Raw genomic sequence first — 27,978 nt, 5'->3', positions numbered from 1 at the left:
CAAACTGAAAACATGTTTATTTCACTTTTACAAAGAAATAGAAAACCAAACGAAGGGAGAGAAAAACACAACAAAAGTAACATTTTTAAGAAAATGACTTCCAAGGGAGCTCCTCTGATGGGTTCCTCAGGATACATGTCATCTTAAGCTCAGCTAAGTTCACTGTGGACAGAAGAAGAGCAGTAAACAAACTTTATTTTTTAATAACTGCACCACAACAACTTTCTGATGCTAAACAAACAGCATAGAATAATCCTATTAGATACAATTACAAAATGTCTCATGATATCTACTGCTCAAAAAAATTAAGAAAACACTTAAACACAATATAACTCCAAGTAAATCAAACTGTCCACTTAGGAAGCAACACTGATTGACAATCAATTTCACATGCTGTTGTGCAAATGGAATAGACAACAGGGGGAAATCTTTGGAGATTAGCAAGACACACTCAATAAAGGAGTGGTTCTGCAGGTGGGGACCACAGACCACTTCTCAGTATCTATGCTTTCAGGCTGATGTTTTGGTCACTTTTGAATGTTGGTGGTGCTTTCACGCTCGTGATAGCATGAGACGGACTCTACAACCCACACAAGTGGGTCAGGTAGTGCAGCTCATCCAGGATGGCACATCAATGCGAGCTGTGGCAAGAAGGTTTGCTGTGTCTGTCAGCATAGTGTCCAGACCCTGGAGGCGCTACCAGGAGACAGGCCAGTACACCAGGAGCCGTGGAGGAGGCCGTAGGAGGGCAACAACCCAGCAGCAGGACCGCTACCTCTGCCTTTGTGCAAGGAGGAACAGGAGGAACACTGCCAGAGCCCTGCAAAATGACCTCCAGCAGGCCACAAATGTACATGTGTCTGCACTGTTAGGCACCAACTCCATGAGGATGGTATGAGAGCCCAACATCCACAAATGGGGGTTGAGCTCACAGTCCAACATCGTGCAGGACGCTTGGCATTTGCCAGAGAACACCAAGATTGGCAAGTTCACCACTGGCGCCGGAAACACCGTGAAGAGCGATCTGCTGCCTGCAACATCCTTCAGCAAGACCGGTTTGGTTGCGGGTCAATAATGGTGTGGGGTGGCATTTCTTTGAAGCGCATGCATAAATGCGCAGGCCATAAATGTGCATGTGTCTGCACAAACGGTTAGAAACCGACTCCATGAGGACAGCCCTCCATGTGCTCCCCAGAGGTAGCCTGACTGCCATTAGGTACTGAGATGAGATCCTCAGACCCCTTGTGAGACCATATGCTGGTTCGGTTGGCCTTGGGTTCTTCCTAATGCAGGACAATACTAGACCTCATGTGGCTGGAGTGTGTCAGCAGTTCCTGCAAGATGAAGACATTGAAGCTATGGACTGGCCCGCCCATTCCCAAGACCTGAATGCGATTGAGCACATCTGGGACATCATGTCTCGCTCCATCCACCAACGTCACGTTGCACCACACTGTCCAGGAGTTGGCGTCTCATCAGGAGCATGCCCAGGCGTTGTAGGGAGATCATACAGGCACGTGGAGGCCACACACAATACTGAGCCTCATTTTGACTTGTTTTAAGGACATTACATCAAAGTTGGATCAGCCTGTATTGTGTTTTTCCACTTTGATTTTGTGTGTGACTCCAAATCCAGGCCTCCATTGGTTAATAAAGTTGATTTCCATTGATGATTTTTGTGTGATTTTGTTGTCAGTACATTCAACTTTGTACAGAACAAAGTATTAAATGATAATATTTCATTCATTCAGATCTGAGATGTGTTATTTGAGTGTTCCCTTTATTTTTATGAGTGTACATATCTGTTCCTCCTGTTTCACTTGGTGCCTAAAACTGACACAACAGTTGAAAGGGTGTTTACACTACCTTCAATGTCATTGTAATGGTTTGGACAGTCTAGCCTTGCCTGCACTCATGCGATTGCCTTCCAACAAAGCATTAGAATTTTTCTATGCCATGCTACAGTGTGGTTCTGTTTCACAAAATTCTACTGTGTCCTACTGTTCTACTGCAGCATCTGTGAAAAGGATCTGGCTAGAGACAATATCTAAGATGAAGAAAGAGTTACTAGGTTCCATACCTATAATTAAGAAATGAATGCTGAGCCTTATTGTATTTTGTAAAAGCTAACCATAAGAATCTAGGCTCTTAAAACTGTCCCAGCAATCTGTTTATATATACATCAGTACATTAAATTTTATCTAAAAATAATCTAATAACAAAATATGTAGCACATGAATTATAAGAAGTACAATTGCTGAGATCCGGAGACATACCTTTGTATTAATAAAATAAGGGACCGACCAAAGGTTTGGACACACCTTCTCATTCAAAGAGTTTTCTTTATTTTCATGACTATGAATACTGTAGCTTCACACTGAAGGCATCAAAACTATGAATTAACACAGGTGGAATTATATACTGAACAAAAACATGTGAAACAACTGAAAATATGTCTTATATTCTAGGTTCTTCAAAGTAGCCACCTTTGGCTTTGATTACTGCTCCGCACACTCTTGGCATTCTGTTGATGAGCTTCAAGAGGTGGTCACCTGAAATGGTTTTCCAACAGTCTTGAAGGAGTTCCCAGAGATGCTTAGCATTTGTTGGCCCTTTTTCCTTCACTCTGTGGTCCAGCTCACCCCAAACCATCTCGATTGGGTTCAGGTCCGGTGACTGTGGCGGCCAGGTCATCTGGCGCAGCACCCCATCACTCTCCTTCTTGGTCAAATAGCCCTTACACAGACTGGAGGTGTGTTTGGGGTCATTGTCCTGTTGAAAACTAAATGATGGTCCAACTAAAGCAAACCGGATGGAATAGCATGCTGCTGAAAGATGCTGTGGTAGCCATGCTGGTTCAGTATGCCTTCAATTTTTAATAAATCCCCAACAGTGTCACCAGCAAAGCACCCCCACACCATCACACCTCCTCCTCCATGCTTCACGGTGGGAACCAGGCATGTAGAGTCCATCCGTTCACCTCTTCTGTGCCGCACAAAGACACGGTGGTTGGAACCAAAGATCTCAAACTTGGACTCATCAGACCAAAGCACAGATTTCCACTGGTCTAATGTCCATTCCTTGTGTTCTTTAGCCCAAACAAGTCTCTTCTGCTTGTTGCCTGTCCTCAGCAGTGGTTTCCTAGCAGCTATTTTACCATGAAGGCCTGATTCACATAGTCTCCTCTTAACAGTTGTTCTAGAGATGTGTCTGCTGCTGGAACTCTGTGTGGCATTGACCTGTTCTCTAATCTGAGCTGCTGTTAACCTGCAATTTCTGAGGCTGGTGACTCGGATGAACTTATCGTCTGCAGCAGAGGTGACTCTTGATCTTCCTTTCCTGGGGCGGTCCTCATGTGAGCCAGTTTCTTTGTAGCGCTTGATGGTTTTTGCGACTGCACTTGGGGACACTTTCAAAGTTTTCCCAATTGTTCGGACTGACTGACCTTCATTTCTCAAAGTAATGATGGCCACTCGTTTTTCTTAGCTGCTTTTGTCTTGCCATAATACAAATTATAACAGTCTATTCAGTAGGACCATCAGCTGTGTACTGTATCCACCTCCTGCACAACACAACTGATGGTCCCAACCCCATTTATAAGACTTGAAATCCGACTTATTAAACCTGACAGGGCACACCTGTGAAGTGAAACTCATTTCAGGTGACTACCTATTGAAGCTCATCAACAGAATGCCAAGAGTGTGCGGAGCAGTAATCAAAGCCAAAGGTGGCTACTTTGAAGAACCTAGAATGTAAGACATATTTTCAGTTGTTTCACACTTTTTTGTTCAGTATATAATTCCACATGTGTTAATTCATAGTTTTGATGCCTTCGGTGTGAAGCTACAATATTCATAGTCATGAAAATAAAGAAAACTCTTTGAATGAGAAGGTGTGTCCAAACCTTTGGTCTGTACTGTACATGCTTCTATGGACAGCATTGTGACTGTAAGATCAGGCAATATGGTTATGGGGAAGAAAAAAAAAATCAACCAGAGAATGGGGCTAAATAACCCAAGACAAGAAACATGCAAGTGACACTTAAATTTGCACAGGTAAAAAATTCTGTCAATGATGGCCTTATTTTAGAAATGCCAGTTTGAATAACATCTTTTGCCAAAATGGCCTACTCTGTTGTTCTGTATTACAGACCTTTAACACTTTCTAAAGCAAAAGCTGCTGTGATGAAGGTGTGTTGGTGGTGTGATAGATTAACTGGTGGCAAGATTAACAGGTTGAAATCTATGCGCACCACAGATGTTTCTAAAGTCTAGGTGGCTGTGTTGATGCCTGCTCAAAATATTGGCAACGTAACCAAACTGTTCGCAAAAAGTTAATCAGACATCATATCTGACGAGTAAATTTCTGTTTTTGCAGGGTACAACAACGTGGCAAAGAACAAATATCCACAGAAAAACATTCAGTGCACAGACTTTTGCACAAAGAACAGCGTCGTTCACAAGACCAGATTGACTTGTGACAGATCTCCCTCATATATAAGCATACAAGAATCAAACTGCTGACATGCATCTATAAGCAGTAATGGTAACTGAAAGTGGACATTCTCTTTGTTTAGTGACAGATGTACTTGTGAATAAAAAAATAAATCTGTTTCACAATGGAGTGTCTTTCTTACCATATCCTGTAAAGCGAAACAGACATCTTTGAGCAACAAGTCCTCCCATAATGTAAATTCCTGGATGCAAATATAACTCCATGTATTATTCAAGACGTACCGCTTATGTTTGCACACAAGTGCAAATATGACAACCATGGAACTAATTCAGACACTGAGTTCTGCATGACCCCCGCTGGGACAACCCAGACAGCTACACATCATGCAACGGTTAGGACATGGAAATACGGTTTGATGGCGCGTCTTTCAATCGCAACTGATCTGTGTGCGAGATTCTTTACCATATCTGCAGTTCGTGAATTATGCTCACATTTCTGCCGAGAATAACAGTGGAACTGTATTTAGCATATCCGACCAAGATCAGATGTTTGTAAACTTTAGGTGGCTATGTTGTTGCCTGTTCAAAACCCTGCTAACGTCACAAATGATTCGGTAAATTTTTTATCATGCGAACAAAGCTTTGTTTATGTAAGGGGAGCCCCTCTGTAATTGCGCCTTCATGCTACTAAAGACATATTGCTGCAAACTCATCATAGAAATTAGAAGGCTGCACAATTTATACATATGGTTACTAAATTAAAGCAATAAAAAGTCATTTTAATAAGTAATTCTTGAGATCTGTATGGATAACTTACGGAATCATATAGTATTTTGCAAGCCTTTGTAGTTATTTAAGTTGAACTCGCATTGTTTATTTCCTGGTTCTGTAAAAGGGTCCTAAAAAGCCACACCCACAAAAACATCTGCCTCTCCCAGCTGCCGCCACAAGATAATCTCGCCACCAGTTAATCTATCACACCGGCAGCAATGTGTCAAGTTGCTCTAACCTCCTTATTCCTGGGTCTCCATGCTTTCATCCTCTCCATCTCCTCCTTCTTCCAGAGCTTCGTCGTCCTCTTCTTTCCTCTCTGGGGGTTTCTCATACGCCTTCTCTGATGGAGTGATAATCACACCATCCCATGTAGACATCTCTATGGCCAAGTCTGAGAAAGCACAGTTTACAATGAAATCTTTTTTTATGAGTTATATGAAACTAAATATGAAATATCCGACTGAATATTGGAAATAAACTTATGAGAGAATGAATTGAAAAATAAAATTTTCCCAAAAGACAAACTGTAGGCCACTTATCCTAACCCTAGAGCTACAGTGAATTTAGAACCAGCTTTTGATTTCCAGTGCTGCTGATCTGGATGGTGATGCTAATGATAAATCTAGCTAAACAGTACATCCATCTAAACATTTTGTGCAGCTTTTAAAGATTATGTATTTAAACTTCAATGATTGATCACATTGATGTTTTGAACATCACAGTATGACCACAGTTGATCACCACCTGACTCATATACCTAGGGATTGGTACCTTTCGCATTTGAACCGATACGGTATCTGGGAATCGTTACCGGTACTTGCCGGCTGCAGACGACAAGTTGCTAACGGATGCAGGCGTGCTAATGGTGCCAAATGCAGGAGTTGTACCCATAGATGTGAGGCAGATGGAAATTGTGCACTCTTCAGCCTTTAGAAAAATCTTGTGCTTTACCAAGTACCTCAGATTAGAAGTATTCCTGCTGCTGGCCTTGCATTTCGCATCACAAATATTGCAGCGTGCGTAATCTGCATCGCATTTGGAAAAGTGGAGCCATACTTTCGAGCGTTTTCTATCAGACATGCTTTGTTGACTGTATCATCGGCTACAAATATCATTACGCTCTTGTGCGTGCAATGCTGTGTTCGTGTCTGCCATGGAAAATCGTCCACTATTCCACTCCCTCAGGGTCACAATGATGGGTTTAGGTACTGAAATAATGGTACATGGATTGATTTTACGTGCAACGGTACTCTGTAGTACCGACGGAATTCAGTCCGTACCTACAAAAGTACCAAATTTGGTACCCATCCGTACATACACCTGAACAAAATATGTTCTGATAGGGCGGCGCTGGTGGTGTAGGGTTTAAGTGTGCCAACATGTACAGAGGCTATAGTCCTCAATGCAGCTGTCCAGGGTTCAAGTCCCGGACCCGGCGACCTTTGCCAAATGTCTCCCCCTCTCTTTGCCCTCTTTTCTGTCTACCTACTGTCGAAAAATAAAAAACATAAAGGCCTCTAGTGCCGCAAAAAAATATTTAAAAAAACATTTCTGGTTTGCCTATGGGGCAGTTCGATCTGAAAAACATTTTTCATTGTTCTGTTTTAAATGACAAACTGAGCTGGTTTTCAGTGGACAGTAGTGAAAAGGCCTTTTCTCACAGCTGGCATCTCCCTCCAGGCCGAGGATCTTTCTATAACCTCCATGAGAAAGCACCCTCACTAATGTCTGGGCTGTGAAACACACCATGTCCTGAAAAAAAAACAGAAACATTATCACAATGTCAAATTTCAATTTTTACTTCTTCAGCTGCTATGGTGCAGCTGTCAAGGACAGTTCTCAATGCTAGTTTTTAATTTGTTTTGTTTTGCAAATTATTAAACTGAATCCCACATAAAGACAAAATGAATCACAATCATCAAATCATAAACCAGCAACATGTATGACCTGCAATAATTCAGAGGGCCAAGCATATACCTGCTGTTCCAGAGTCATGACTGTGTGCACTCTAAAGTTTCCACTCTCACAGGGATCAGTAATACCCACAGAGCCAGGAAGAAAGAGACCAGCAGCCAGCATCTGAAGGCAACGCCTAAACAAATTCAGAAAATATGTAGGAAATGTCAAGACTTTTTTGTGATCTGATAGAGTTAGCACCAATGCTTGGAATTCATGTTAACATTTTAATTTGGTGTTATAAAGGTGCTGCAAACTAAAACTTAAGTGGTTTTCCATTTATATTCAATTCAATTCTTATTTCTTATTCAGAAGTAATTAGAGACAGACACAAATTTTTACTACAAAGTCTCTTAGTACTTCCAGTAGTTTCAACAAATTGACAAGGAGGGTGGCAATTTCTAATTTCCAAGTATGCACAGTATCTAGTGTTCATAAGATGTACAGATGAGCAGCTCATGGAAGAGGGTCAGTGCTTTTGAAAAATGTTTTTCAGCAAGGCCTGCTAATCCTGTTCAACGATATCTGCACCGTTCTTTATGTCAGCCTTCTATACCCTGGGGTATAAAAACTTGGATGCCACCATTTCTAAATAAACAAAGTGAGACACAAAGGTTGATAGTTTGCTACAGTTCAATATCACACAGCTCCATGTGCTTGTGTCCTGTTAAAGAAGAAATAATGTTTCACAAATGCATGGTACAAAGGTGTGCTACTTGGTAGCATCTTTGCGTCTGTACAATATTGAGTTGAAGACCTAAGAGATGCCTGCCAAATTTTAACCAATAGCTCTTTTGAGCAAGAATATTTCAAGTCAAACTGTTATCTTTGGTGTTTTTTTAAGAAATAGAATAATGTTTATCACTGATTTGTCATAAGTTTGTTTTTCCTGTTTTAATAATTGGTCAGAGGAAATGTTAGTAAAACATTCTTTAAACCATTCTTTTGAAAGTGGTCAGCCAATAGACTGAACAAGACCAGAAACCTAGCAAGTCCAACTAGAAACTTTAAAAAACATTCAGAACCTAACTTGTAGAGATAGTCTGGCCACAAAGGGTGATTTAAAACTTTTGCACATACCTGTGACGTATACAACAGTAAACAAAAAGACGTAAATAAATGGCAAGTTGTATTATAACCTCAATTTATTGCCACTATTAGCTCCTGGTAATTTTTACATTTACCTTGAAAATGCTTAAAAAGTAGTTGAATTTGACTTTGTGAAATATGTAAGAACTTTGGAGTAAGAACAGACCTGTAGGCCACATTTAGGGACAGGGGCTGCCTGGATGGGTTGTTCATCACAGCAGAATGACCCTGGAACACAGTGGACATAAAATCATCAATATGAACTAATAGAAACTGTTTTTACACATGAACAACTGAAGACTTTATAGTGAGAGATATTCTGCTGGAGAAAGGTTTTTAAATGTGATATCTTTCTACTGAAAACCGGAACCACAACCTCATGCACAAGGTTTGATAAGAAACTTGCTAGGAGAGTTGATATCTTAATCTTGCACAAGTGAATAGATTCTCATTATCCACAAGTAAGAGTAAATAAACATGTACAAATCAGATTAAAGCCCAATACAACTAACAAGAAATCGCTTATCCAGTTGGAGTACACAAACAGAATACCAGCCACAAGAACACTGGCTGGAAAATAATGTCAAGAAGTCAGCCAGGAGTCATGTATGTATGTATGGACATTTATCTTATTGTTTATTATGATTTTTTTTTAATCATAAGAATTTAGAATTATCATGACGATATACCATCTGCAACAGCTTTAAACCATTTCCAGGTTCAGTTAACTCCATTTGTATTAGTAAAACAGTTTGATTCACATAGCAAAGAAAAAATGCGCAAATCAATCACTAGGAGTGCATTTGTAATAATATTCAAATCTTTTTTAAGCATTGTAAACACTAGACCCTTGCTCCATCAGTTCTTTCTCTTTCACAAAGTATATGACATTTTTTGTGCAAAATTTAGCACCAGTTATATTTTAGCTTGTGAAGATACACTCACCGGCCACTTTATTAGGTACACCTTGCTAGTACCGGGTTGGACCCCCTTTTGCCTTCAGAACTCCCTTAATCCTTCGTGGCATAGATTCAACAAGGTACTGGAAACATTCCTCAGAGAGTTTGGTCCATATTGACATGATAGCATCACACAGATGCTGCAGATTTGTCGGCTGCACATCCATGATGCAAATCTCCCGTTCCACCACATCCCAAAGGTGCTCTATTGGATTGAGATCTGGTGACTGTGGAGGCCATTTGAGTCCAGTGAACTCATTGTCATGTTCAAGAAACCAGTCTGAGATGATTCGTGCTTGATGACATGGCGCGTTATCCTGCTGGAAGTAACCATCAGAAGATGGGTACACTGTGGTCATAAAGGGATGGACATGGTCAGCAACAATACTCAGGTAGGCTGTGGTATTGACAGGATGCTCAATTGGTACTAAGGGGCCCAAAGTGTGCCGAGAAAATATCCCCCACACCATTACACCACCACCACCAGCCTGAAGCGTTGATACAAGGCAGGATGGATCCATGTTTTCATGTTGTAGACACCAAATTCTGACCCTACCATCTGAATGTCACAGCAGAAATTGAGACTCATCAGACCAGGCAATGTTTTTCCAATCTTCTATTGTCCAATTTTGGTGAGCCTGTTCAAATTGTAGCCTCAGTTTCCTGTTCTTAGCTGACAGGAGTGGCACCTGGTGTGGTCTTCTGCTGCTGTAGCCCATCTGCCTCAAGGTTCGACGTGTTGTGCATTCAGAGATGCTCTTCTGCATGCCTTGGTTGTAACGAGTCGTTATTTGAGTTACTGTTGCCTTTATATCAGCTCGAATCAGTCTGGCCATTCTCCTCTGACCTCTGGCATCAACAAGGCATTTGCGCCCACAGAACTGCCGCTCACTGGATATTTTCTCTTTTTCGGACCATTCTCTATAAACCCTAGAGATGGTAGTGCGTGAAAATCCCAGCAGATCACCAGTTTATGAAATACTCAGACCAGCCCGTCTGGCACCAACAATCATGCCACATTCAAAGTCACTTAAATCACCTTTCTTCCCCATTCAGATGCTCGGTTTGAACTGCAGACCATGTCTACATGCCTAAATACAGGTCCTTCTCAAAATATTAGCATATTGTGATAAAGTTCATTATTTCCCATAATGTCATGATGAAAATTTAACATTCATATATTTTAGATTCATTGCACACTAACTGAAATATTTCAGGTCTTTTATTGTCTTAATACGGATGATTTTGGCATACAGCTCATGAAAACCCAAAATTTCTATCTCACAAAATTTGCATATTTCATCCGACCAATAAAAGAAAAGTGTTTTTAATACAAAAAACGTCAACCTTCAAATAATCATGTACAGTTATGCACTCAATACTTGGTCGGGAATCCTTTGGCAGAAATGACTGCTTCAATGCGGCGTAGAATGGAGGCAATCAGCCTGTGGCACTGCTGAGGTCTTATGGAGGCCCAGTATGTTTCGATAGCGGCCTTTAGCTCATCCAGAGTGTTGGGTCTTGAGTCTCTCAACGTTCTCTTCACAATATCCCACAGATTCTCTATGGGGTTCAGGTCAGGAGAGTTGGCAGGCCAATTGAGCACAGTGATACCATGGTCAGTAAACCATTTACCAGTGGTTTTGGCACTGTGAGCAGGTGCCAGGTCGTGCTGAAAAATGAAATCTTCATCTCCATAAAGCTTTTCAGCAGATGGAAGCATGAAGTGCTCCAAAATCTCCTGATAGCTAGCTGCATTGACCCTGCCCTTGATAAAACACAGTGGACCAACACCAGCAGCTGACACGGCACCCCAGACCATCACTGACTGTGGGTACTTGACACTGGACTTCAGGCATTTTGGCATTTCCTTCTCCCCAGTCTTCCTCCAGTCTCTGGCACCTTGATTTCCAAATGACATGCAGAATTTGCTTTCATCCGAAAAAAGTACTTTGGACCACTGAGCAACAGTCCAGTGCTGCTTCTCTGTAGCCCAGGTCAGGCGCTTCTGCCGCTGTTTCTGGTTCAAAAGTGGCTTGACCTGGGGAATGCGGCACCTGTAGCCCATTTCCTGCACACGGTGGCTCTGGATGTTTCTACTCCAGACTCAGTCCACTGCTTCCGCGGGTCCCCCAAGGTCTGGAATTGGCCCTTCTCCACAATCTTCCTCAGGGTCCGGTCACCTCTTCTCGTTGTGCAGCGTTTTCTGCCACACTTTTTCCTTCCCACAGACTTCCCACTGAGGTGCCTTGATACAGCACTCTGGGAACAGCCTGTTCGTTCAGAAATTTCTTTCTGTGTCTTACCCTCTTGCTTGAGGGTGTCAATAGTGGCCTTCTGGACAGCAGTCAGGTCGGCAGTCTTACCCATGATTGGGGTTTTGAGTGATGAACCAGGCTGGGAGTTTTAAAGGCCTCAGGAATCTTTTGCAGGTGTTTAGAGTTAACTCGTTGATTCAGATGATTAGGTTCATAGCTCGTTTAGAGACCCTTTTAATGATATGCTAATTTTGTGAGATAGGAATTTTGGGTTTTCATGAGCTGTATGCCAAAATCATCTGTATTAAGACAATAAAAGACCTGAAATATTTCAGTTAGTGTGCAATAAATCTAAAATATATGAATGTTAAATTTTCATTATGACATTATGGAAAATAATTAACTTTATCACAATATGCTAATATTTTGAGAAGGACCTGTACATTGAGTTGCTGCCATGCAATTGGCTGATTAGAAATTTGCGTTAAGGAGCAGTTGGATAGGTGTACCTAATAAAGTGGCCGTTGAGTGTAGGCTCAAGTGCCTAACATTTGCATTTCCCTAAAACAGAAGTCTTTAACTCTGGTCCTCATGACCCCTGTCCTGACTTCCATAAATGGGTAATTTACAGGCCTCTGCAGCACTTGATGGCTGCTAAGGAGGCGATACCATCATTGGTTCGGGTGTGCTGGAGCAAAGACACGCCTAAAACATGCAGGACTGTAGGTCCTGAGGACCAAGGTTGGAGACCTCTACCCTAAACATATCCAGAACACAGTAAAAGGCACTTGAATCCTGAAACACTTCAAACTGTCAACATTACATTGAGCATTTTTAAAAGCAATTAATCTTCACATTATTTTTTACAACTTATGCAACTTCAACCTAGTCAAATGTATCTCTTTTATTTGAAAAATCACTCTGGCCAAAAGCACAGTAAATCTTCAAGAACAAAAAGTGATGTGCAAAGATTTAGGAGGCTTCTTGGTGTGTTTTGTGGCTCCTATGAGCCCTTTTTGCACTGCACATCCTTTCAAATCTGGGCTTCAAATTTGATATTGATACTCTTAACTCTTGCTCAATTTTATGCTGGGATCTGTATTTTGTTTTTAGTGCAGAAACAGGTTAAAAGCCTACTTCACAGAGACAGTATGTTGCAAAAGGTAGTAAAATGTTCATAGCTTTCCATCCAGTGAATGGATACCCCCTTGCCACACCCAGCCTGAACTCACTACGTTTCTGGGAAGTAAACCTCAGCCTCAGGGTGGAGTCAGAAGACAGGTCAATCAGCTGGTCCTCTTCTGCAGATCTGAATTCAGAAGGAGGTGTCACACTAAAGGGATCCCTCACCCAGTCAAACTTAGAGCTGTCATTAGGAAAGTATATTTTTTTTAAATCCATTTAGTGTTAAGATGTGCTGTTTCAGACATGGAATCACTGTGGTACCCTCATCGTCGTTAAGTCCAGCAAACTCATTCATTTCCTCAAATGGAGTAGCAATTCCCTGGTCAAGTCGCCTATTCCACGTCTCCAGCGTACGAGAGTGAAGGCACTGATTTTGTCCATGAGGTCAGGGAGGTGCTTGTCTCTGTCTTAAAGCTGTAGATTTAGTTCATTTAGCTTTCCAAATATATCACTGTGGTAGGCAGTTTCAGCAGAAATTGTTCATCACCAAACTTAGTTGCTCTTACATTCATGTGCTCCTGCTCCAAAAAAAACTGATTTAATCTCTAAGTTCATACACTCGTGACAAAACATTTCCTCAGGACCGCTACCATGATTCACTGTGAAACAGCACAACCTTGGTCCGCACCCATGTCCTCACATATAGCAGAGAAGAGTCTTGCTTTCAGTGGCCTTGTTTTAATGAATTTGATAACGCTGGTGATGTCAGTTAAAACCTCATTTAGCTCTGGGCTGAGCTGCCGTAATGCAAGTGCTTCCCTATGTATGATACAGTGAGTCCACTTTGCATTTACAGAGACCCCCTGATAAGGGCTAGCAGCCCATTACTTGACCTTGCCATGGTCTGCGCACTATCACTGCAAACTCAGACACAGTTTTCCCACTTCAGTCCATGCTCATTTATGTAACCATCCAGCAGATTAAAGAGCTCATTGGAGAGTCTGTAACTCTTGCTTTCACATATTTACAAAAGAGCAAGTCTTCACACACTGATCCTGACTTCCAAAATGGACATAGGCAATAAACAGTGTATTGCTGTCAGTGGCCTCGTCCATTTGCAAGGAAAAACAATTGTCTGTCAGATATTCTGTGAGTTGTTCTTGGAGGTCGTCTGAAATGTCCGTTATACTTCTACCGACACTGTCATTGGAGAGAGGGACAGTATTCAGTGTTTTGGCAATTTTCTCATCTAGCATGATTGTGACCATGTCCATGATAGATACCAGATGGCTCTGCTGATGGCAGCCTCGCAGCTTTGCTCTCATTTTCTGCGTGTTTTGGTGGTGCTTTCTGGCACCATTTGGTGATCTCTTTCAGCAGAGAGGAACTTCTGAACATCAGACAGTCTTCTCTTGGCACTTTTTTACCATCACTCCTTGACGAAAGCTTCACAAATATCCTGGCAAGTGGAGCAGCAGCTCTCTACGAGCTATACCGCCGAAGACAGCAGAGAGGGAAGAGAGCCGATGTGCTTTCGATGCTCTGACAGCGGAGGAAAAAACTGACCAAGGAGATCAAAGCAGTGAAGAGAAGCTACAGTGGGAAGCTAAAGAAAAGCTGCTCACACGGAGACACGTCTGCTGTTTGAAATGGTTTGAAAAACCTGACTGCCTACAGAAGCCATTCCCCCAACCCTAAACAGAATCCGTACTCGTCGTCGTTGTCTTCCGCTTTATCCAGGACCGGGTCGCGGAGGCAGCAGACTCAGCAGAGACGCCCCTCTCCCCAGACACCTCCTTCGGCTCCTCTGGGGGGAGCCCAAGGCGTCCCCAGGCCAGCCAAGAGACATATTCCCTCCAGCGTGTCCTGGGCCGTCCCCTGGGCCTCCTCCCGGTGGGACGTGCCTGGAACCCATCCCGAGGAAGGCGTCCAGGAGGCATCCAATATAGATGCCCGAGACACCTCAACTGGCTCCTCTCGATGTGGAGGAGCAGCGGCTCTACTCCGAGCCCCTCCCGGATGGCCGAGCTCCTCACCCTATCTCTAAGGGAGTGCCCGGCCACCCAACAGAGGAAGCTCATTTCAGCCGCTTTTATCCGGGATCTCGTTCTTTCGGTCATGACCCCAAGTTCATGGCCATAGGTGAGGGGAGGAACGTAGACCGACCGGTAAATCGAGAGCTTCGCTTTTCGGCTCAGCTCTCTCTTCACCACAACGGACCGGCATAGTGCCCCCCTTTACTGCGGAATCCGCACTGATCCGTCTGTCGATCTCCCGCTCCATTTTCCCCTCACTCATGAACAAGACCCCGAGATACTTGAACTCCTCCACTTGATCCAGGAACTCCCCTCCAACCTGAAGAGGAAAAGCCACCCTTTTCCGGTCGAGAACCATGGTCTCGGACTTGGAGGAGCTGATCTTCATCCCAGCCGCTTCACACTCGGCTGCGAACCGCCCCATCGCATGCTGTAGGTCTTGGCTAGAGGGGGCCAGCAGGACCAGTGGATTTGGAGGTTCGGGGACCAGTGGATTTCGTCTCTAAACAGAATCCTCACCTGGCAAATCAGCTGAATGACTTCTACTGCAAGTATGAAAAGCAGCAGTTTACACCTCAACCCAACTCCTCCACATCCCATTCAGACACAAATTCTTGCCATGCAGCAACCAGCCCCCTACCTTCAGACCCCCTGCCTGTCTCCCATCATGCCTGAGAGCCTGCGCCGACCAACTGGCACCCATCTTCTTTTAGATCTTCAACAAGTCACTGTGTGAGGAGCTGTGTGAGGTTCCCTCCCACTTCAAACTCTCCACCATCACCCCAGTACCCAAGAAACCTACCATCACAGGATTAAATGATAATACGCCTGTCGGCCTGACATCTGTGGTCATGAAATCCTTTGAGTGACTGGCGTTAAGGCACCTGAAGGACATCACAGGCCCCCTGCTGGACCCCCTGCAGTTTGCCTACCGAGACAGGTCGGCAGATGATGCTGTCAACTTGGGACTACACTTCATTCTGAACCACCCAGACCACCCAGGGATGTACGCCAGAATCCTGTTTGTGGATTTCGGAACGGCCTTTAACACTTTCAACCCAGATATCCTCCACCAGAAGTTTATCCAACTTAAAAGTCCCGGCCTGTCAGTGGATCAAGGATCACTCCTCTTCTCTCTCTACACAAATGACTGAACCTCAGCGGACCCATCTGTGAAACTCCTGAAGTTTTTAGGCGACACCACTGTTATTGGACTGATCCAGGACAGTGATGAGCCTGCATACAGGCAGGAGGTGGATCGGCTGGTACACTGGTGTTGTCAGAACCACTTGGAACTTAATCCACTCAAGACTGTGGAGATGATGGTGGACTTTATGAGAACACTCCTTGATTTTGCCCCAGTAGGAAAGTAACATGGTACATTTCCAAAAGACATGAAAATGATCAGCTTGTTTAGACCCACATGACCTACAGCATGATTTATCAGCATTTGTGGCCGTCTGGGCTGGTGTTTAAAAGAAGCGTGTAATCCTCTTCCAGTATCGTCTCCCTCCATGTTTTGTAATGCATTATATATCCTTGATATCAATTTGTTCATGAAAACTGACTGTTATGACTTTAGAGAAAGATATTTAAAATATTTAGGAAAGGCCTGTCCGGTTCAACTCTGTATGTTATTTCTAAGTAGTGTCTAATTTGTAAGAAATGGAAAAGGTCTTTATTGTCAAGGCTATATTTCTGTTTTAATTCTTGAAAGTTGCTCCGGCAGCCTTTATGGTAAAGATCATTATATTTCACCAGGCCATTCTCAGACCTTTTTTTTTTTTTTTTAAAGTTGCTGTCAGTTTTGTTAGGGGTCAAATTTTGATCGTAAGATATCCATCTGATTGGTACAAAATATATATATATATTTTTTTTCAGTTTTGATCAAGTCCTAAGTGCCGTTTCTGTGCACTGATTAAGTTCCTTCAAGTCTTTAATTAAATCTATGTTACCAATTGCCCCTTGTATGGGGATATCATCACTCTCACACTCAATTTCGTTCCAGTTTGCACGGTATCAAACACTTTTTGTGTGTCTAACCCCAGTATGATTGCTTGTGTATCTGTCTTAATATGGTTGATCACATGTAATGTTCTTCTAATATTGCCCCTGGTCCATCTCTCCTTAATAAATACTGTCTGATCTAGGTTTATTATCTCTCGAAGTATATGTTCCAATCTTTTAGCTAATATGGAGGTAAATATTTTGTAGTCCTGATTAAGTAAACTGATTGGGCGATACTTTGAAGAATCCAATTTGTCTTTACCAGTGATTATTGTACCAGTGATTATTGTCTCCTTCCAGGAAGGTGGAGTCAGACCCTCGTTCATAACCCAGTTAAATGTTCTTAAAAGAATGGGGGAAGAGCTCTTTCAGGTAGGTTTTATACCATTCAGTATTGAATCCATCAGCTCCTGGTGATTTGTTAAATTTAAATTATTTACAACTTTTTCTAATACTTGAGCTGATGTATTTTTGGTCAGAACTTTGTTTTGTTCAGTTGATATGGTAAGTAACAACAATTTATTTAATAATAAATTGGGTTCATTGACTTCTTGTTCTTTTAAAGCATATAATCTTTGGTAGGATTTTTTAAAGCATTCTCTTATTTCTTTACCTTTATAGGTAACTTCTTTAGTATTTTGTTTTCTGATTTTGTATATAACTCTTTCCTCTTGTTTTTGGAATTTATAGGCTAAACGCTTTGTTGATTTAGGACCTATTTTATAGTAGCTCTGTTTTAGGAATAGCAGTTTATTTTGTCTGTAATTCTTGGTTTATTTCATCTTTGACTTTTCCATTTTCTGTTAAGTTTCTGGATCCGCCTTGTTTTTATTTTTTCCCCTCTAATTCGGCCAGTTTATTTTCAAGGATATTTTTTTTTTGTCTAGTTTTTTTTTTTAGAAGGGCTGATTTTGCAATTATTTTGCCTCTTAAAGACTGCTTTACAGGCATCCTATAAAATTACAGTAGAGACTTGTCATTGTCTTGTATATATGTTTTAATATCTTGTCTTACCTCATCTTTAATTTTCCCCTTGAGTATGCCTGTGGTAATTCTCCAGAACAATGGAGTCTTTGTTTTATTAACATCTATTTCTATATTAAGAGGGCAATGATCTGAAAGATCAATCGGCCCAATGTGGCATTTTTCCACTCCACCTACATCCTTGTTGTATATGGAAAAATAATCTATTCTTGAATAGGAACGATGGGCTGCCGAGTAAAATGTAGTCCACTTTTCTGGGATTTAGTTTACGCCAAACATTACTTATCCCCAACTACTTTAACATTCTCTTAACTTTCACTTTTTCCCAATATTATTATTATTAGATATAATTTGTTTAGATGGTTCTTCGGGTGGATTCAATCTTGCATTAAAGTCACCACCACAGATTACAGTACCGCGTGCTTTCGTTATCATGTCAAAAATGCACTTATAAAAAGTTGTTGATAAAGGTAATTTCCTGTCCTTCGAGTCTGCCTATCACCATGCTGTATCTACCTTCCTTATCTTTATGTTCAGAAACTTTTTCAAATACCACTTTTTTAGAAATTAAAGTTGCTACCCCCTTTTACGTCCTGATTTATGTGATGCACTGAATACCCGACTAAAGCCTCGTCTTATCAATTTGTTATTCTCTGTCTCAGAGAGATGCGTTTCCTGAAGGAATAGCTCTTCTGCCTTTTCTTTTTTCATTTTCCCTAATATATTAGCCCTTTTTATTGGATTGAGAACTCCTTTTACATTGTATGTTATGATTCTTATCAGTGCTGACAACGCAATGAGTTATAGATTAACATCATGATCAAGTATGACAAATGACCCCTATTTGCCACTCAAACAAAGAAAAACACTGAACATTCTGAACATTTAACTTTGTAAATCGGTCTAACACAAGCCCACTTATAAAAGACTTCTTTTATCTTGGTCTTATCATCAACCAGGGTGTAATAGTTGGTGAGTGACTTTGAGGGAGGCCTTCACAACTCTCGGGTTGGGAAGGGCCCTTTGGTGATGTTACCTGATTAATGCAGTGCATTTAGTGTGCACTTCTTTTTTGTGATCCCCCGACTCCAAAGCTCTTCAACAAAAATGGGATACAAGTGTCCCATCTGATCCTTTCTCCCATACTTAACTTTCCTGAGCCATTGACATGTTGCCTATTTTAGTTTTGCCTATTATTCCCATCTGAAGGCGCCCAGTTTCTTCTTATATTCCTCCCGCAATACGTTCTTTGGATTCCCCTTGTCCATCTCTTTCGGTTTGGTACACATAGTAAGTTTGATCATGTCCGCCCATATTTGGGGAGGCTTAATGACAGTGACTGAGAAGCCTCAACTCGCCATGTCTTTTGTCGCTTCCACCGCCGAATTGTAGACAGCTGTATTATCTACATAATATGCCCTCAGCTTGGTCGGGAATGGGGTCTGGAATTTGATCTTCTCTTCTCTGAGGACCCACTTTACTTCAGTGTATTCACGTCGCCTTCACAGCACATCCGAGGCATAATACTGGTCCATTATTACTCTTTTCCCCTTAAGCGTAAGTCCTTTCTATTGCCAAGCTCGCTTTGTTACTTCGTCTTCGTGAATGGTGATCTCTGATTTTTGTGAAGTTATTTTTCCAATTTCACACGATGTGAAGTGAGTTGCACAAGAAATGCACAGCTGAAAAAGCCACCTGCTGATCTATGAACTAATTTTTACTCAAACCCAGAGATGCCTGCCAGACATACAAGGTAGCAGCCTAAGATTACCAGTGGTAAACTTTAAAAGCTTTTTTAAACTTGTGCTAATTTGTTGTTGTGCACTAACAGGCAGAGATTGAATAATGTAATTTGAGATCTTTGTTAAATTAAAATTTATGACTTCATCATAGTGTTGGTAATGTGTCCCACAATGTCCCTCATATGCATTCGGTTTTTTGATATCTGGTCACCCTAGGTACAGGAAGCCTGCTGATTTGTTTGAGCACTGCTGCCACTTGACAGGCGGCTTGTTTATCATTCAAGTATGAATAAAGCCAGTTGAATCTACCTTGCCTCTCACACTCCTATGACTCCTAAACATGCCAAAAACTGAAAACAACTTATAGTTTATCATTACTTTTATCAGTATCACAATAGTACCCCAAAATATTGTGATAAAACTTTAAGTTTATATCAGCCACCCCTACATGTATGTTCTCGTATGGCTAAATTTCACAGGCCGAGTCTGTGACATAATTGTTCATTGGTCTACATGTACTACTGGATATGTTTTGAACAATACACCTTATAGATAAATATCAGCTCAATGGAACTTACGAGCAGGTCCAGGATCCATGGAGTTAGAGGTTCAAAGCCAGGGAAACGGGCCCTGAGGTCTTTTAGGAGGCGGATCAATACTTTGACTCTAGCAATTAGAAACAAAGAGGAAAGTCAGTTGAGTGGTGGTGAAATTCAAGAGCCAGCACAGCAACAGGATACAGCAGCAAGAAATGCTCTCACGTTGACTGAGAGGCATTCTCCTCAAACCAGCGAGCATGACGGATGGCAGCGAGGGCGCTCTGTAGCACCTTGATGTCCACTAAGGAGACAAGGAACATTTAATTTTTATTAAACACATTTACCAGGGTACATCCATGAAAAAAAAACAATAAATTTAAAGGTATACTGTGTGAAACTGTCTTCAATTATTGACAAATTTTATACCCTACTGGCACAGATTTTTGCAAATTTATAGAAACATACAAATTTAGGCATGTTTTCTTCTTAATGAAAATGATAAAAAGAACTAATTGCTTAAAATTATTAAGCACAAACATTGTATCCCAATTATAAGCAGCAAGGTGCCAACTTGGATTGAACCACATTCATTTCCAACGCCATGGCTCAAGGTAGTCGCCCTCACAGACATGTGTTGGACATGAACCGTTTGTGTCATAATTTATGTTAGTCTAGTGTTCAGTCTTAAATATAGTCATACAGTGCAGTTCTGGGTCAAGCTTGCGCAGATTGGGTGGCACGGTGGTGATGAGAATCTTAACGGTAGCATCAGATGAACTAATCTCAAAGCCCGTCTCATTGGTCAGCATGGACAGCACTGAAAACAGACACACGGTCAGGCAAGACATTTACAGTGTTAAAACAACAATTTACTAAAACCTGGCCAAAACGTTCACAGGGCTAGTTTAAGCTTTATCCACGATAAAAAGCAATAACACAAAAATTATACTTCGGTGTTTTAGGAAATAAAACTCTTAACTGACGCAGTATATGCTAGAAAATTAACCATTATTCTCAGTATTGTACAATAAAGTATTTGCATTCCATCTGGCAGTAGGTGACAGTATTTCATTTAAAGTGGACAGGATAATATTTAGATAGTTAAGTCAAAAATGAACATTTATGCTACATGGGATATAAAAACACTTGATCGCTAAAACTGATTTAAATATTCCTTAGCATCTTTACCCTTAAAAATATAAATAGCAGGGAGCTTTGTTTTCCCTAATGCTACTAAGAGTATAAACTGAGCACACAGTTTGTTTCAAGTGAGCGGCCCAATTCTGGCATCAGCAGAAAAAAATTAAATAGCCTGACCAGAGTTACAGAGTGTTGGGTTACATATGTTTAATCAGTAAACAAAGGACTTAATTACAAAAAAAATAATAATTGAGGGGTGATTCTATAAACAAGAGTTTAAACAACCAGGACTTTTTTCCCAAGTCATCGTAGAGGAGAGAGATGCGAGCTCATTTAAATTTGCATCGGTTCTTGGCTAGTTTGTTGAATAATTTAAAAAAAAGGTAAAAACAAGTTAGGAAACTCAGGACACTATTGGAGGCTGCATGGCTGAAGCCAACATGGATATAAAGGCACCAAATAGAGAAGCCGAGTTCATAAACAAGGAGCCAAGTTGATTTTTATAGTTCTATAGGCCATGGTTCTCAACCAGAAAAGGGTGGCTTGCCCTCTTAAAGTTGGAGGGGAGTTCCTGCCTCAAGTGGAGGAGTTCAAGTATCTTGGGGGGGTCTTGTTCATGAGTGAGGGGAAGAATGGAGTGGGAGATCGACAGATGGCTCAGTGTGGCTAGGGATATTAAATATACACACACACACATATGTGTGTGTATATATATATATATATACATATATACACATATATACATGTACATATATACATATATACATGTACATATATACATATATACATGTACATATATACATATATACATGTACATGTATACATATATACATGTACATATATATATATATATATATATATATATATGTCACGTCTGTCACATGTGCTCAGTGTGAACCTGCTTTCATCTGTGAAGAGCACAGGGCGGCAGTGGTGAATTTGCCAATCCTGGTGTTCTCTGGCAAATGCCAAGCGTCCTGCACGATGTTGGACTGTGAGCTCAACCCCCAGTTGTGGATGTTGGGCCCTCATACCATCCTCATGGAGTCGGCTTCTAACCGTTTGTGCAGACACATGCACATTAGTGGCCTGCTGGAGGTCATTTTTCAGGGCTCTGGCAGTGCTCCTATTCCTCCTTGCATAAAAGCGGAGGTAGCGGTCCTGCTGCTGGGTTATTGCCCTCCTACGGTCTCCTCCACGTCTCCTGCTGTACTGGCTTGTCTCCTGGTAGAACCTCCAGGCTCTGGACACTATGCTGACAGACACAGCAAACCTTCTTGCCACAGCTCGCATTGATGTGCCATCCTGGCTGAGCCACTTGTGTGGGTTGTAGAGTCCGTCTCATGAAACCACGAGTTTGAAAGCACCACCAACTTTCAAGTGACCAAAACATCAGCCTGAAAGCATAGGTACTGAGAAGTGGTCTGTGGTCCCCACCTGCAGAACTACTCCTTTATTGAGTGTGTCTTGCTAATCGCCAAAGATTTCCCCGTTGTCTATTCCATTTGCACAACAGCATGTGAAATTGATTGTCAATCAGTGTTGCTTCCTAAGTGGACAGTTTGATTTCACAGACATTTGATTTACTTGGAGTTATACTGTGTTGTTTAAGTGTTCCCTTTATTTTTTTGAGCAGTGTATTATACACACACACACACACATTTTGGAATATCATTTTTAGGCCAGCCTTTATCTATACTGACACACCACAATTCTTAAAGTTCTTAGCTTTTAAGGTGCTTCAAGGCGTTCTTTATTTTATCTCTATTAGAATCCATTGAGAATTTTATATGTAAGAAAAATCTGATCAGATTGTTACAGTGGTGTTAACATGAGCTTCCTGACTTCACTACAACTTCTTTGAAATGTCATAAAAACCCTGGGAAAGGACTGTAGGCAAAGACAGTGACTGAATACAATCTTCTCATGCTTTCCCACTGACTTTACCTTCTGTAGGGTCCTGGGTGCGAAGGGTCTCCACAACTTTGTTCCCAAGAGAAGCTACTGCCTCCACTGTTAAAGATTAAAACACACAAACTTATATCAAATTACCAATGGATTTCCAAAGAAACTCTTGATTACCATATGAAGTTAATTAAAGGATCGTATAAAGCACGGAAATTTTGTCGACTAAACTAATCCATCACTTTTATTTCTCCCCACGCTTCATTAGCTAAAACCAGCAAAATGTTGGATCATCAATGCCTTAGGGTGAAACATATTTCTTGTCAAAATTTCATACTTTTCCAGAGCCAGACTAACAGATGGATTAATAGAGAAATAGCCAAAGATAGATACAACATTTAGACAATAGGATAAAGTGTGGAAATGCAAATATTTTTCCATATATAGAGACCTGGAAAATACTTAATCAAATTCCAGACTGTGTAGAAAACAAGACTAAATGACTCAGGTGACCACAAAAGCAGTGACACAAACTGAATCATCAACGAGGACTGGCTTTAAGGTTTAATTACAATATTAATTTCCTTTATTATAACCTTTACACACATGTTGGGAGGATCTTGAGGATGACAACCAAGTCAGCAACATTATGTCCTGTTGTCATGGTGCCTTTCTTGTATGAGCCGACCTGACGGACCTCTTCAATTTGCTATTAAATAAAGCATAGCGATTATTAAGATCATAAGTAAATTGTTGTTTATGGCATCAGGACTTTATACTTACTTTTTGGAAAATGCAACTGGTCTAAATGTAAGATATGTGACTTACCACTTCAAAGTTCCCAGGTGCTACAATCAGGTTGTCGATGACATTATTGATCTTTGTAACTAAAGACAAGATAGAGGACTACGGTGGAAAAAGAACAGGAAACCGAAATTATTAATAGACAGAATAATGTTTGATTAAAAAGTACAATAGTACAGTAAGAGGGCGGACCTGCTCTGCGGGTGTGGGGCTCAGGTCCTGGTTTCTTTTCAGCAGACATTCACTGAAAGCAGTCTCATCAGGCATAGGCTTTACTCTGGGGAACGCCATCTCACACTGGTGGCAAACAAAAATCTGCTTCAGTACTTACAGCAGCTTATCATTGCCTCAACTAACAGCCTATTGTTACTGTTGGAGAAGACAGTTATTATTGTGTGATTAATGGTAATCACACAACTAAATGATATGGTAACCCAGGATGTCAAGATGTTAAGACATTAGAAAGAACCCTTCCACATCTAAAACAACTAGCTTTGCAATCTACATTTAAATATTCTTAAATTATATTGTTCCTTATCACAAAGCACCTCATGTGACAATATCATAACTTACCACATAAAAATCAAACGGGATGTGTGGGACAAATGGTCGGTACCTGAACAGTAGAGAAGAAATAAGAATTAGTGGTTTTGGATTCGCAGCAGAAGTAAACATCAGAGCACATCTTCCAAAGACTAGCAACAATGGGTTGCTAGTCTTTGGAACACAGGGGTGTTTTTGGGTCTTGAAACATTGGGGGCTTTGGCCAAGCCCAAAATAGTTTAATTTTCATAAAACACCCATTCAGTTTATAAGTAATTTCAAATTAAAACAATATAGGACATGTTGTACCAATTTTTGATACAATGTAAATTATTGTTAATCTAACAAAAAACGTTTACAGTAATTTTACTTGTTTGTTTCCATTTTAATAGTTAAAGTGAAGGATGAAGAGAAACAATTTAGGAGTTATTGAAAAAAATTGCTGAAGTAGATAATGTCATGTTTTGGGATATTTAGAATAACCTTCTTCATAATTTCTGCTCATTCTGTCTGACATAGTTGTTCTTAAATTCAGAGAAACAATGTTTACTATGGGTTAATAAATGTGCTTCTTTTCTGATCTACATAAGCAACCTTTTTAAATTTTACACACTCAAAAAAAGGGTTCCACTTCTGAGGCTCCGTGATCATAATTCCTTACATTTCATAAAAGGAAACTGGTATATGATTTTATTAGATCTTATTAAAATAGTAAGATCCTAAGAACACGTTTATTTATTTATTCTAATTATGCTGAGAGCTTCTCTTAACATGTTCACTCTTTCATGAACCTGCTCTGTTCTGCCATCTTTCCAGCCCTTCATTCCACTAAAGAAACCATTTTTATTTGGCTTGCCAAAATAATAAATAAAACATTTGGGCTATCTCTAAAACTAACTTCACTGCGTTGCCACTGCTTCACCCTTTGTCCGACTTTACATGAGCTTAAAATGTCTGGTGCAAACCTTCAGCATTTCAGTGTATCTGATTCAGTTCACTGTTTTTTTAAGGATATTTATAATGTAAAGTTGTAGTTATTGACTATAGTGACTGCCGCTTGTTATTTTACAACACACTCACCCCTGAACCAGTCCTCCACGGCCCCCAAAGCGGCCCCCTCGGCCCCTGCCGCGGTCTCCTCTGTATTTAGACAGAAACATGTTAGGGACAGATCTACAGCGAACACACGCTGTGATGTTAGTGTTGAGAATTAAAAGCATTTACTTTCATACTATTAGTTCAGTTCGCACCATCATTTACCAAATTAAACTTGTGTTAATCTTAATTTCCTGCTCTACATCTGTTCTTTCTCACGACATCCGGACTGGGGTGTTGAGGCTGTATTATTATATCTGGTGGAATTATTTGACCTCAACATTAGACATAAAGAAATCATGGCAGCTCACTTTAAGAAAACGGCTGTCATTAAGCTAATTCTGTTTAGAACTTTTTTTTAAAAAAGAAAAAAAGGGGAATTCATTTTTTCGGCTAAAAACTACTTTAACAAGCAATGTCAACAAACGTTACCCAAAAAAGATGTGCCCATATTGCCCAGATGGAAGACCTACAGATAAACAGCCGAACAGCCTAAAACAAAGGATCAATGATAACTGATTCTTTTCTCAGGAGTATCTCTAGCTTCAAGCAGCTTCATACATCGCCGCTAACTTCATGTTAGCCTTCAGCTGCGGCAGCTAAAGCAAGCTGGGCCACCAAAACACATATACCAAGATCAGGTAAACAAACTGCTCCTAAACCATCAACTATCCGATGAGAATTTAATCACAATTACCTCATTGCGTACGACGTCTTGAATATTAAATTAAAAAAAAACAGAGAACTGCTTTAAACAGATTTAATGTATGAAGAGCACCCAATACGTGGTTAGCACACAAAGAGACGTCGTCTTCTTCTTCTTTTTTTTAATTCTTCTTCTCTCGAATTATGGCGGATTGCAAACAACTTTGAGGTGCATACCGCCACCTACTGTACAAGAGTGTTCAACATCACGTTTCTAGTTATTATATTAATCCGACATCTTTTAAAAATTTTTAAGAGTGCCCTGCTCCCCTGACTTTATCGAATAACCTTCCCCTTTCCTGCGAATACAATGCACAGTGTAATAATATATGTTCAGAGTTTTCTTAAATCATTCAAATGTGGTCTGCATAAAGTGGAACTGCGTCCGAGCTACTGCACCCTGTTGTTGGACAGACGCCTCGGATCTCCCCAAATTATTTTCCCCAGAAGCGTCACCTCTACTTACAATTACTTTCTCTTAAAATGAATGACTCTCAAACTGTTCTATACTCTTAACACTTTTGTTCTAAATAAGGGAGCGGAATGTTTACAGAGATCCGTGCTGATGGCTCCCATCCTTAAACCGCTCAGTGATTGAAGTGACAAAACAGCCCCGAAAGAAGGTCACACATGGTTATTATGTCTGGTACTCCTTCCAAGAGATGTACACTCACTCAGTGTTTCAGTAGACTATGTGTCACCATTCTGGTGTCTATCTGATAGAGTGTGTAATAGCAGGTGTCCAACCCTAAATCTAAGTGTGGCTGCAGCAATCTAATCGCTCCTATTACAGTATGTATCACAATCAACCCAATGCACTAAACTTTATGTCAAACTGTATGTCACTGAGGATTATTATCCTAATCAAAGAAAAGTGAAATCATTAGCATTCCTACTTTATCATTCTGGTCTGTGTGCGAAAGCTCATCTATAAGTAATAGTAAGCAAGGTTATTAATAACAATCTCCCTGATGAGGTGTCATTTAAAGCCACCTCACCATTTAAAACTAGTTAACCCCCCAGGCACTGAGTAGGCTGTGGAACACCTGCAACCAGGTAACCCTCCCCCCAGAAAGAATCTCCCAACTCTGTGAGTGTGTGCTAAACCTATATATGACCAGGAAATCTTCCAGCTGTCACGTGGTCCAACCTCCACCCAAAGGCAGAATGCCATCTTTCTGGTAGACTCTTGGTGGTGTCTAAGCAACAGGTGACATGCCTAGTGGACATAAATCAAACCCCATCAAAGCTATATGTGCATGAGAGAATTTAAGTGCACCCTTTCATCAAACATTTTGACAGGTGGGCGGGACTTCCGGTGAGGGCGGGACTTCCGGTGGGGGGCCATGTGGGCAGGAGACGTGGTCAAGCAGGGGGTGTGTCCAAGGGGGCGTAACCGTGGTTGCTGATTGGTTGTCGTCATTAGGGGCGATACCTTAAATGAGTCAATTAAAACACAGGGTTCATCAACTCCTGAGCGCGATTTTAATTTTAATGACAATGGTTAAAATCCTCTTAGGGCCTTCATGAGTGATCCCTCAGGTGCTATATGGTTGGGAATAAAAGAACAAGCCTCTCCAATAATATTACACACCTTTCCATATTTTTGCTAGGAACACACCCAAAGCTGTTCTATTGTTGAAAAGAAACTAAGACGGTGCTGAGAGCTGTCCATGCACAGCATGTCCCCACCAAACACATGGATTGTTGTCATCCATCATAAACTGGTTTGGATCAGATGATTTGTGTCAGAGTTTTTCGTTCTAACAGGAAAAGCTGTCCTAAAGCCAGCCCAAAACTGTTGTGACACGGGAGCTAAAGGGGTAGACAATGTCAGGTCATTGCAGTCACCTCTATGTTAAG

The 27,978-nt window shown here is 41.0% G+C and overlaps 1 protein-coding gene across 1 annotated transcript; it reads right to left on the bottom strand.

Annotated features, from left to right (window-relative positions):
* ilf2 (interleukin enhancer binding factor 2) lies at positions 1-26,261 on the bottom strand. Its single transcript, XM_047382777.1, has 15 exons — positions 26,108-26,261; positions 25,396-25,455; positions 24,346-24,388; positions 23,965-24,069; positions 23,797-23,874; positions 23,575-23,677; positions 23,011-23,076; positions 20,624-20,740; positions 20,146-20,224; positions 19,963-20,050; positions 8,440-8,501; positions 7,206-7,320; positions 6,890-6,980; positions 5,464-5,619; positions 1-162 (listed from the first exon to the last, which is right to left on the bottom strand). The coding sequence occupies exons 1-14, from the start codon at positions 26,110-26,112 to the stop codon at positions 5,468-5,470; spliced, it is 1,164 nt and encodes a 387-aa protein (XP_047238733.1). The 5' UTR covers positions 26,113-26,261; the 3' UTR covers positions 1-162; positions 5,464-5,467.
* Between the last annotated feature and the right edge of the window lie 1,717 nt (positions 26,262-27,978).

This window comes from Girardinichthys multiradiatus, chromosome 13 (genome assembly GCF_021462225.1).
Source record: "Girardinichthys multiradiatus isolate DD_20200921_A chromosome 13, DD_fGirMul_XY1, whole genome shotgun sequence".
Lineage (NCBI taxonomy): Eukaryota > Metazoa > Chordata > Actinopteri > Cyprinodontiformes > Goodeidae > Girardinichthys > Girardinichthys multiradiatus.
The sequence above is the reverse complement of the archived record's forward strand: the minus strand, read 5'-3'. Positions and strand labels throughout refer to the sequence as shown.

Excerpts from the sequence above, each read along its gene's own strand:
- ilf2 (XM_047382777.1), bottom strand. Across the intron at positions 23,875-23,964 it reads GCCCCACACCCGCAGAGCAG|TCCTCTATCTTGTCTTTAGT; the intron begins GTCCGCCCTCTT and ends TTTCCACCGTAG. Across the intron at positions 6,981-7,205 it reads TCATGACTCTGGAACAGCAG|GACATGGTGTGTTTCACAGC; the intron begins GTATATGCTTGG and ends TTTTTTTTTCAG.